This window comes from Sesamum indicum, linkage group LG7 (genome assembly GCF_000512975.1).
Source record: "Sesamum indicum cultivar Zhongzhi No. 13 linkage group LG7, S_indicum_v1.0, whole genome shotgun sequence".
NCBI classification, from domain to species: Eukaryota; Viridiplantae; Streptophyta; class Magnoliopsida; order Lamiales; family Pedaliaceae; genus Sesamum; species Sesamum indicum.
In genome coordinates this window covers 6,485,233-6,497,844 of record NC_026151.1, presented here as the reverse complement: position 1 = coordinate 6,497,844, position 12,612 = coordinate 6,485,233, and the positions used below count along the sequence as shown (strand labels likewise).

The following is a 12,612-nucleotide window of genomic DNA, read 5'->3' as shown; positions in this document are numbered from 1 at the left end:
GTAAAAGTACAAATTCCCCATCGTGGTCGACTCTTGATTGTTGGGGTTAACAACCACGTGACAGATTTATGCCACAACTATCGAGGTAAAAAAAAAAATGGGAGTTAAAAAAAATCCAATTTCAGGTCTAACTTTGAGAACTCATTTGCAACGGATAAATTTCACTTTTAATCTTATAAGATAGAAATTCTATATTTTTAATCCTTTACTTTATGAAATTTTTAAAATAATTTTAAAATTAAAAGAGCTACATACATATAGTCCTATATTTTACAAAATTTTAACATAACCCACAAATTAAAAAAATTCAACACATTTAGTTCCACAAATTCCGTAAAATAGATGACTGAGTGTGCATAATTTTCCCTATTCTGAAACAATTTTAAAAATTTTATAAGCAAAAAATTAAAAATATTGAATCGGTATCTTACATGACTAAAAACGTCATTTCGTTTTTCATGTGAGACCAGAAAAATAACTATACCCCTTCTTTCTTCAAAGTTGTTGCCATTCTCTGATTTGCACACTCCAAAGCCCCCGCTAGCTATTTTCCTCCGGCCAAAAGCAGGTCATGCACAACAGTGCGCATGCAAGTCCATCATGTTAGGTCAGTCAATGAGAGGAATAAACTTGTGAAAATAACGAACTACAGGATCAAATCCAAACTTTGGTCACTCACTATACTTGTCACCTCCCTATACTTACACCAGTAACAGCACCAAAAACAAAATTTTGCTCAAAAGATCTATCACAGAACTGTAGAGAGTAACATAAACAGGTGAAATTTAGATTTAGATGTGAACCATCCAAATAAACTAGTGTAATCTGGGATAATTGATGACGTATTAGAATACAATTTAAATACGCTATCACGCGGGGACATGACATGACGGTAGCTATAGCTTCAGTACAACGGGAAAGAATGTAGCAACCGAAGTCAATTAGTGCAGACTTTCAAGCATTTTGATTCGTGGTTGAGATAATGCACCTTGTGACAGGTTGCTGCTTTGGCCTTCAGGAACGAAGTGTTTAGCTCCAACACCATTGGAAAATATCAGTGCTCTAAGGATGGGATCCACTCAGGGAAAAAGGTTAGTGGTGGATGGCTTCAATTTATATCCGAAATAGAGCCAGAACAAGATATGCTAGTTCCTAACTCATAATTAGAGTACCAATCATCTCACATTTCTCACTTACCAGGCGTGGATGCACAAGGAGACTCTTTACAGCCCTTTGCACTACGGAATAAAGATAAATCTGTTCTTCATCTTTTTAGAATTTTCCAGGCACTGAATTTCTCTAAGTATGTTTGCTCAATTGAGGGAACTGTGAATCTCAAACTTCTCGACCTGATCCGTGCCAACCTGGGATGCAAATTCAGTATGTCTTCTGGCATGAAGTCGTGCCGCGTCAGTATACCCACAACTGGAATTCTCTGCACGAGCCAAACATAGCATTTCAACAAAATTACGATTTAAAAGAGAGGCACTACGGAAGAATGAGCATGATGTGTGACGTTATGATCAAAAGTGCATTGGCACCTCCATATAATAATATAATAAAAGAAACCAAAAAGAGTACCTCACAAATTTTCAGGGCGGCATTACAAATAATACTATACGCATGACTATGACCAAAAGTCATTGTGCAATAGAATGTTCCAAAGAATTTCATTTACCGACAAAGAACTGCATAAATTTTGTTATTCATGATGTTTCATGGGTATGACTCCGATGACTTCAAAGAAACCAACGTGTTAGTAATCAAAATAGCTCACAAGTCGTATATTTGGGACCACATGGATAACTAGAATAGCTATTAGAAAGACAAGATATGGAGAATAATTTTGAAATCTAGATATGACCAAGTTTAAAGGATAAAAAATCTTACCCCCGAAAATTTAGGAATCACCAGCAGATGCCGTAAACCAACTTCACGGAAAAGTTTGAGGGCTTTTGCTAAAGACATTGTCTCTACAACAGTGTAGGGAGATGTGTTAGTAAAAGGATGCAAATCTACATACATGTCCATCTCTTCTTCAGACAGTTCTATGTCTTCAATATTATCATCATGGCCGAAACCCCATTTTGCAAAATCGTCATCTGAAAACCGTCTAATGGCATATCGGCCAGCTGGTGCGGGAGTTCGCAAGAAAGTTTTCGATTTTAACAATATGAGAAGATGAGCTCGGAGGATTAAACCAAAGAGGACAGGAGAAGCAGAGAATGGCGGATTCTCTACCACAGGGAACCCATTATGTTGTGTGGTTTTAAGGACATTTACTACATTGCCAACCTTCTCAAAGCCATGGAAGATCTGAAGAGGACCTCTAACCACATCACCAACTGTCAATTGTCTCATGTATGGCTCAGCATGAGCTTTTAAGAAAGGTAAACCCTTCAATGTCATTATGATGTCATATATATTTCCACTGATGGCATCACCCACAGCCTTGGAAATGAAAAGAACAAGCATTATTAGTGGCAGCAGCAATAGATTATTCGTGAGTTCAAGAATAATTGCACATAAGGAAACTGTTATCCTCATAGATCCCCCAAGTAGAGAAGCAGAACCAAGAACTGCAAAGAGACCAGGGTTTAGATTTGAGTTAGAACCAACTAATGTCGCAACGATGCGCCCATAGGCTGCACCTGTCACAATAACTGGCACAAATAAGCCCGCGGGAGCCAGAATTCCATAGCTGAAAATGCTCAGAAAAAAGTGGGCGGCAAAGAAAATAAGCATTGATGAAAGATGAAACTCAGTGTCTGTGTTTTTGCTGAAGAGGTTTTTGATTGCATCATCATTTGTGTTGAAAAAGAGGCTGGCGAGATCGTTGTGGTAACCATGAGGACAATGGAACTTCTTGTAATTTCTGGATCGCCCAATTGTTGGACAAGGCTCTGATGCATTAGACGGACATGCATGACAAGACACCGTCCATGGTAATCCAAATAGAAGACAAGACGTGAAGATTGAAACAGAACAAGCCAATATGATCCTGGAAGCACCTCCTTTCCTGGCACAAGTGATGAAGAGAGACTTGAATTTTTTCTTTATAGAGGGTTGAGAAGGAAATCTAATCCAGTCCATAACCATGTGAGAAATATGAGAACTCACTTGTTAATTGAACTGTATATTTGGAGAACTTTATTCAGTAGAAGATTGTAGATACCCCCTAAGATGCCCCCTAGAACTGCAAGAAGAAGAACAGGAGGCACATCCCTGAGGTGATAGGAAATATTTGCTGAGGTGACATCATACATTATCAGACCCCCTTTACCAAATAGACCACATTTGCCTCTCAAACAGACATCAATCAAAGCCCGAAGAACTATGGCAACAACAGCTGTAGTGAAGAAAGTTTCGCACAAAAGAGTACCTCTCCACCTGCAGGAGAAAAGTCGAGATTAACTGCCTCAGAACAACAACATATAGAGATTCACATTATCACATCAGTCACAATTGCTAACGTCTTAACACATTGCAAGCATCACAGACTTACTAATCATCAAAAATGGAACTAGCCTAATGGTACTTTGGATTATATTCGTGGATAATATCATCAAGAACAATAACATTGTAATGTGCACAAGGAAATTGTTGCTGGTGCCAACTCAAAAGGAAAGGTTGTAAACTTGTGCAAATCAACAGTATTGGAAGCTTAGCATGACCAAATTGAAATGCAGCCAGCAGGAAGGATAATTAAAATTTAGTTTGTTTTTGGATGATGATCAGTCCAATATCAACAATTCAGTATTTGTAAATAAACAATAATACGAATTTTATATAAAACTTATAAATGCATTGAAAATTTTAATGCAAAATATTGAAACAAAAACAGCATATTAAATTAATAAAAAATAATGGGAAACACAATTTGATTCATAAGCTTGCTCCGAATTAGAAGCTTGGGATTGTAGTGTATTTTTCACTATTTTAATAAATACATTTTTATCTCAAATGTCAAATGTCTATTGTCAACTTTTAAAAGGGTTTAATGATTATTATAAAACTTTCAGAATTATTCTATTTATATTTATTTTTCTATCTTTTTTAACTGAATTGTCGGACTACAAAATTAATCTACGCAAAAACAATCATAATTTTATCTTGAATAACTTAATTTATAAAATTGTAAATTAGACTGCTCAGCTATAATATTTATTTGATAGCTATTTGTTGATGACTTTGCCCTCAAATTTTTTAAACCAATTTTCCAAAAGAACTGAAATAAAACATTAATATCAATACTAGGGATCGTATAAATTAAGTATTAGGGACTACAGGGATACAAAACCCAATTTGAAGGACTATATAAGTCGTATTTGCCACAACTAGCAACAAGTGTCGTATCGAATGCCTTACATCTCATCAAGAAAAGGGAAAAGATAACCACAAGCTAAAACCTTCTCTAAAACAACTTGGAGAAATGTAAAATATCCTACTGTATATATGAAAAGGGCAAGTTGCATCATTTTACTTATGGACTGTTCAGTCATATAGTTACCATCAGAATTGACGCTTAATAAACAGCATACCACCAAAGACAAGCTATCAAGCATAGTTAAGGTAATACCAAGATGCAATTTCTTCAAGAGCAAACAACAGACCACCAACTGGAGCGTGAAAAGCAGCAGCTATCCCGGCAGCAGCTCCGCATGTTACAAGATCTCTCATGTCCCAATCATTTTTAAAATAACGCTGCCACTTCCAGGTTAACCTAAACTTTTTTGACCTACCCTGACCTACTATTGCAGCTACACAGGCACCAGTATGGACCAATGGCCCTGCCCTTCCAACATTAAGAGATGACGACACAGCACATATGCTTCCAACTATCTGTGTCATGACACCTTCAAGTAAGACCTCAAAATTCAAAAGATTAAACTTGACACAGCATATACAATTTGAAGCAAACAACAAATAACAGCTTTCATTGAAATTTCTGGTATAAGCTAACATGGATGAGAACATGGGGAATCATGTTTACATTGTTTACCTTCTCCAGAAAAAATGAAGAACAATGACCATAGTTAATTTCCAATAGTAAGATTTCTCCAAATTACAAGAAATAATTGTCTAATGTTCCATTTGAATTGCTCTACTAAAAGGTTCAAAGAGAAGGAAAGACGGATGCCACAATAGAAGAAGGTTGCTGGCCAACTAGCACGGAATGGAACGACAGGAAGTACATTGAACATTGCAATGTGTATAAAAGTCAACTTAATCTTAGTCAATAGGAACAATGGCCAATGGACAGAGAAGATAAACAAACAAGAGTTTTATTAGCACTGTGTTAAAGCAGAAGCAAGTATTCGTAGGATCTGACTTAACAGAAATTGAGAAAATGCTCCTGACAATTTTCAAGAGGACCTAGCTTATGACCAAGTCCAGGGGTGAAGATCATAGGACCAAGTTGGTAAAGAGCACCTAACTAAAGGGGTAACTATCAAAGTGGAAATTATTGGAAACTTTTATCCAACACAGAATCATTAAGTTCAGAGCATCTCAATGACATTTGATTAACCAACCAAATTTCTGATTATATTAGACAGATTAAGTCCATGGAGGCACAAATAGAAGTACCTTCACAACTAGAGTTTGGAATGAAAATATTGCTGGCACATCTACACCATTCAAGTAAGCCTTAACCTCTGGTATACCTGAACCAGCAGCCTCAGGCGCTACAAAAGCAGTGATCAAGCTAGCAAGCAAAGTTAACCCAAGATTTGAAGAGGTAAATACAAGGAAAGCCACCATGAACCTGTCCCCAAATTTCAAAACCATCACATATATATGTAAGACATGGATAACCCCACTACAAAACTAGGGATGGAATGGATGCAGGAAAGAGAGAAGGAGAAGGAGATACAACAAGCCAGATACCACGAAAAATCAGTTTATAACTTAATGAAGTTAACAGATTCAAAGATTCAACCAAACATGAAGTAACCTTTTCCTTTTAGTTTAATTCAAAAGAGGAAGTACTTTTAATTGGAATTGACCATAGCTATACTGAAAATTGAAGGAATTGATGTCCTTAAAGCATGAAGTTAGACCTAAAAATAAACAAGTTTCAGAAGCATGTAAACAGAAGACTATCTTACTTTCCAGTCAACATCATTTTGGAGGTGACAACAAACTTCATGCCAGCTATATTTTCCACAGCGAGATTGATAAAGAATCCAAGGAGACCGACGATGAGTCCAATAAGAAAGCACAATATCCATTTCATGAAGATATACTGATATTTTTGGATCTTTCCCCTACTCCTCCAATCTGCCTTGAAAAAATCATTCTCTATTACCCTGCATGTCAAAGCTTTAGTTCATTAAGACAGCCAACAGTTTTCAGGTCACCAAAAGCATGGAAAAAGCAAATGGAGAAAGTATTAATTTACGAAGTTTCTTCTGAGCATATACATTTTCTGCAAACTGAATTTCAACTTAGCTAAAGGGGCAAGATATCATATAAAAGTTTAGGTGTAATTTGAAGGAAACAAATCAGATGGAAGCGAGCAGCAATCATCCCCTTCAATTCCAAGACTGATAACAACTCAAATAAGACTTAACAGACAAATACGCCACAGAGTGTCGAAAGGAACAAACAAAAAACAAAACTCTTAAGAGAACTGATATCGATACTTCAAAAGTTGAAGCACAAAAGCTAATCCAAAATTCATTTAGAATTCCACCAAGCCGACATACTAAGCTGGTTAGGTACTCGACCGCTCACACACATACTAGGAGTATTTTACGCGCCCTCCATCTTACCCACGTCTCTGTTAAGAAAATCATCTCCATTCAATTAAACCCTGCTCGTCCGTTGTGATCCACATACCCAACCACAATCCAAAAACAGAAGTGCACCCATAGACATGCACACAACACAGGCACCTACGCAATCAACATTGCAAAAGTGAAGGCTGGCGCATATACTGCATACACAAAAAAAAACACGCATACTCATAGTCAAGGCTTTCGATGGGGCAGACACTGGAACCGACAATGGCGACCTCCGCCACCGTAATCGACTCCGATGGGAGCAGCGGCTGGTGTAGCAGTGCCGTGTCGTCATCCACCGACGAAGCCAAACTACTGAAAAGCGGTGCGGACATGAGGACGTGGCCGCCAATATTCTTCCTAGAAGAGAAGAGAATAGCAAAAAACTATTTGAGAGAGTGCAGCAGTTGGTGTTTGCGTTGGAAAGAGCGCAAAAGCGATATATGAGCGACGACGGGGTCGAGGAGGACAGTTACTGAGAGTATTATGATGATTACTCCAAACTTCCAAAAATCCGTTGCAAACTGCAAAACGTTTCTCTCCCTCTCTCTCTCTCAAAACGTCTTTTCTAACTATCCATAAAGTCATAAAAAATATAAACATTATTAATATAAATTATCCATATTGTTTAAAAAATTAGTTGTTATGGTATGCATTTTCTACGTGCATATAGTGAATAATTTTTTTACATATTTTAATATATATTAAAAATAATATTATAAATAAAGATAGAATATATAAATCGATGCATTACATTAAAGATAAAAAGAAGAAAGAAAGAAAGGAATTAATTTATCATTTAATGTAAAATTTTAAAAGTTTTAAATAAATTAGTTATTTTATTGGTCAAAGGGCATTATTGGCTTGGAAAGAAATTGGTGTAGCGGTGTCATTTATGATTGGAGAATGACTTTTTTTTATATAGTATAGAGTATAGATTACACATACACCTTCTAGAAACGTCGTTAAAAAAAAGCCCGGGATTTGTAAAGATTCTTTTGAAACAACCATATGTCTGTTCCAATTGGAATGGCCTTTTGTAGCAACTTGGAACGGAAAATATTTGCTAACGTCATATTTTTTGCCAGAAGAATTTTATATGTTTGGAACGGCAAAGTTACAAAGGTTGTTCCTACAGTCGTATTCGTAAAGCCGTTACAAAAATTTCACTATTATAATTTGGAACGGCTTTTGAAATTGCTATAAAAATTTAGAACGGCTTCTCTTTTTATGAAGGCTCACCATTTCAAAACCTAGTCCAAAATCCATTCCAAATATATAATTCGCTTTGATCATTAAAAACATCGGTACAAAACGTAATACATTTGAACAGTCCATAAATCGTTCCAATTATTTGATATTTTGTGAAATATTTAAGTTTATAATATTTTATGAACAAGTTTTTATTTTTTTAGAAAAATAATAATTAATATTTGGAACGTCGAAAAATTTTAAAAATGTGTTACTAGGGTTGTTTGAAAATTTATAATATTTAGTGGATTTATTTCGGCGTCAGCTCAAAGTATGGATAGAAATTGAAAATTTGGAACCGCCATTATATAAAGTCATTCAAAAAATCGGTCTAATATATTCGTTTGGAGAAAAATTCTAAAAAAAATTGGGAAAATTCAATTTTCAAATGGTTGTTCCAGAGTTATAATGTGTTTAGATTTCAAGACTTATATTTTCAAGTACGATATCTTAAAATTCGTGCACTGAATTTATTGCAAACTTAAATACATATAAGACTGTATCCATTTGATTCCAACTGCCAGTCTGATTTAAAATCACATATCGTGATTCAATGATGCACTGGATTGAAAGACTACTCTTATGTTTCGGATATAATATCTCGACATTTGTATATCCAATTAGTCCGAAATTTCATCGTATGTATTCTTTTGTCGGTTTCATCATATCCGATTAAGCCATGCATTACAAGAATGTAAGATGATAGCTACATCAATGTAATACTAACAATTATGAATACACAAATTTATTTCATTTTGTGAATATATATCAGTTTCAATTTCAAATATTTTTATATACTTCAATTACATTATATGTGCAGTACGGATTTTTATATATTCTTTTAAAAAAATAATTCTTTGTTTGGAATTCCTTTTGGAACGACTTTATGAATGGCTCATTAATATAATGTCGTTTTCTTGATTTGGAATGGCTTTATGAAGGGCTAACCAATACAATGTCATTTTGATTTACGAAAATTAATATATAGAAGGGATAATTATATTTACACCCCCTAACTTATAATCTCTATTTACACAAACCACTCCTATTTTTTGCATAATTATAGAAACTACCCCTGGCAACTAAAAAGTAGAGGTAGTTTGTGTAATGATGCTAATATTTTATGTGTATAATTTTTCAAAAAAGTGAAGGGTGGTTTGTGTAAGTGATAATGATATTTTGGTGGGTGTATGTGATATTATCTAAAAGATAGGGATGGTTTATATAAAAAGACCATAAATTAAGGGATACAAATATAATTATTCTTATATAGAAATATTAGAAGAACGGCCTTATATACAACTTTATATATAATAACTCATTTTGAAAGGCGATTCCAAATTTTTAATATAAAAGGTATATTTTGCATAATTTTTTCCATTTTCTATCATCTTCTCCAATTCTCCCCCACCCACCCAAACGCTTCTCTCTCACCACCCATCACTCGCCGCCACCACCACCACCTGTTGCTAATTTTTATACCTAGCATTTTATTTCAATTTTCTTTAATTTAAAAATATAATTTGACTAAAAAGTATTAAGAGAATTAGAATTTACTTTTTTAAAAGTACAACAATAAAATTTTTGCCATGGACTTTTCCACATCTCACTAGTCATAAATTAAACAAATTGTGCCCCGTAAAAAGTCAACTCACTCCCGTTGCGATTGCAACTAGGGGTGGCAACGAGTCGAGCTCAAGCTCGAGCTCGACGACTATATGTTGAGCTTGAGCTCAATCTAACGAGCTCGAGCTCAAACTATTTTTTTTTAATTATTTTTGTTTTTATTATTATTATTATAAGTTATGAAAATCATTAATTTTTACATAAATTTATAAGTAATAAAATAAATTGTATAATGTATACTATATTATTGTTATTATTATTATTATTAGATTAAATAATGTGAATCACCAATTTTTTACATAAATTTATAAGTAATAAAATAGATTGTATAATGTATACTATATTATATATATACCAAAATATAGTATGAAATTCTAATTTATTGTTATAAATATAAACTACTGATTAGTTTAGTAGTAATATAATTAGTAAATTGTACAAAAAAAAAATCATTTTGAACAGTTTAAAGTTATTGGGAAAATATCAATTTTATGAAATAATGCAATTGAGATACATAAAAATATTTTATAGTTGAAATTAATATATGTTCACAATCTGTAAAATTTATATATTTATAAATGTTAGTATAACATTGATGTAACTATCATCTTACATTGTTGAACAACATGGATTAATCGGGCCATTAAATTCAGATCAGACCGTTAGATATGATAAAACTTACAGAAAAATATATTTGGTAAAATTTTAGACTTATTGGATATACGGATGTCGAGATATCATACTCGAAACATAAGAGTAATCATTTAAGACGGTGTATCGTTGAATCAGACCATGTAATTTTAAATCATACCGTCTGATATGATCTAATGGATACAGTCTTGTATATATTTAAATTTTGTTTGGATCGGGTGCCCAAATTTTAAGATATCGTAATTATTGATTAAATTTTTCAATCTCATTATATATATAATAAAGAATAATTAGAATTGTTCACCATCATCACCATCATCATCATCATCATCATCATTATTATTATTATTATTATTATTGTTATTGTTATTATTATTATTATAATTTTTAGATTAATTCATAGGAATTACTTAATTTTGACATAAGTTTATAAATAATAAAAAATTATGAGTGAATTACTTGTCAATTTAAAAAATGTATAACGTAATACAAATATATATTAAAATATAACATAAAGTTTATATATATAATATTAAATAATAATTTTAATTATATAAAAATATTATAATTTACTAAGTTGTTGACTAAATTTATTTTTGTATAAAGATTAAATATATAAATAAAAATACCATAATTTATTATCATCCAAAATAAAATATATGATATTGATTAATAATTATAATATATAGTCAATTTTGATTATAAAATTGATCAAATATTAAATATAAAATTAAATATATAAAAAAATAAAAAAATAAAAATATATATAAAAAATAAAAAAAATATATTCACCAGCTCGCGCTGGTGAATAGCCAGAATTGAGCTCGAGCTCAAAATCGAGCCGGCTCGACTCATCTGCCACCCCTAGTTGCAACAGTACTGATTGTTGCAAAACCATCCTAAAATTTGTGATGTCTCCCATCACAAAAATTTGTCCCAAATGAGTCACATGATTTGTTTTTTAATAATTCTAACATACATTTATAGCAAATATTCGCCCAATCTTTGAAGGTATTGGGACTGTTATCCGTTCCAAATACATATAGTACGATATAATCCATCCAAAATAGTCGCAAAGGCCGCTGCAAACTTACTTAAAACATAATCGGTCCATTTGACACAACTTGAGACGAATATATATATATATATATTAAAACCACCCAGATCCGTTGCAATTGTTTCGACTGGATTTTTCCGTCGATAATATTTTCCGTTGCAATTGTTATTTTTTTCATAAGGGAGCAATTACTCATTTGCAATATCACTAGAGGGTTGCTTGCATTTTTTTCTAAAACTTATTATCACTAAATATATATAATTAGTGACAAAATTAAAATTGCCGCTCACTTTTTATGTCATTAAATTTCTCTTTTCTTTTTTTTGGCGATTTTTAACGAATTTAATATTTTATTCAACAAATTAATTAATTAAATTATTTACTATACGGTGAAACTATTTTTCCGACTTTACTTGACAACAAGCTATTATAAAAATAGATATACATAAAAATTTATCAAACTTAAGACTCCAACCTTACTAATCGAGCAAGCCCTTCCTGATTACTAAAACTTTTGAGCTTCTCAGCTCTCAACATTCTAAATCCTTCCCTATAAAATCATCCAAAATCTAATGGTTCAGAGCTCCTTCCTAAATAATTGGTGGTACACATCTTTTGCCTTTGCTAAAACCAACATCTCAAATCCATGCATGCATTCAGAACCAAATAATAGAGAAAAAAGCCCTCCACCACGCTGATCTTTGTCTTCCTCTCTCCCTCTCCCTCACCTGTCTCTCTCTCTCGCTCGCTCGCTCGCTCTTCTCTCAAACATGCATCACATTTACCAGGTTTTCCAGCTGATGTCGATGCGGGCAACCCCACCGCCGTCGCCCCTTTTCCTACCTCCTCTGAACGACGGAGACAACTCCCAAAATGCCAATAGTGTTCTGTATATCCAACCCACTCCAATTGGAATCGCATCCAGACAACGAAGCATGGCGAATTGGAGCACCGGACTCTTTAGATGTCATTCAGACATGAAAACTTGTACTATATATATATATATATATATCCCTCTCTATATATAATATATATCTCTCATTTCAGTAACTATTTTGTTCAATTTCTTTTCTCAAATGCTTTTTCTGTATATACATAGGTTGCAAAACATTGTTTTGTCCATGTATAACATCCTCGGAGATTGTCGAGATCATAACGGAGGGGAAAACATGTAAGTATCCATCTATTCTAATTAATGATATTGCAAGGAACAAAAAAAAAAAAAAAGGAGAGAGAGAAAAT

General features: G+C 33.3%; 2 protein-coding genes across 3 annotated transcripts in view; one reads left to right on the top strand and one right to left on the bottom strand.

Moving 5' to 3' along the window:
• Nucleotides 372–7,288, bottom strand: LOC105166434 (putative chloride channel-like protein CLC-g). The gene is made up of 7 exons (XM_011085783.2): nucleotides 6,969–7,288; nucleotides 6,111–6,311; nucleotides 5,590–5,767; nucleotides 4,580–4,842; nucleotides 3,121–3,390; nucleotides 1,891–3,019; nucleotides 372–1,435 (listed from the first exon to the last, which is right to left on the bottom strand). Exons 1-7 carry the CDS (start codon nucleotides 7,118–7,120, stop codon nucleotides 1,265–1,267), a joined length of 2,364 nt encoding a protein of 787 aa, XP_011084085.1. The 5' UTR covers nucleotides 7,121–7,288; the 3' UTR covers nucleotides 372–1,264.
• Nucleotides 12,016–12,612, top strand: part of LOC105166433 (protein PLANT CADMIUM RESISTANCE 7) — a 3,300-nt gene continuing 2,703 nt past the window's right edge. For both annotated transcript variants that reach the window (XM_011085782.2, XM_011085781.2), the window contains exons 1-2: nucleotides 12,016–12,357; nucleotides 12,470–12,541. In XM_011085782.2, the coding sequence (XP_011084084.1) occupies nucleotides 12,141–12,357; nucleotides 12,470–12,541 (289 nt within the window). In that variant the 5' untranslated portion in view covers nucleotides 12,016–12,140. The remainder of the gene's footprint in view (nucleotides 12,358–12,469; nucleotides 12,542–12,612) is intronic.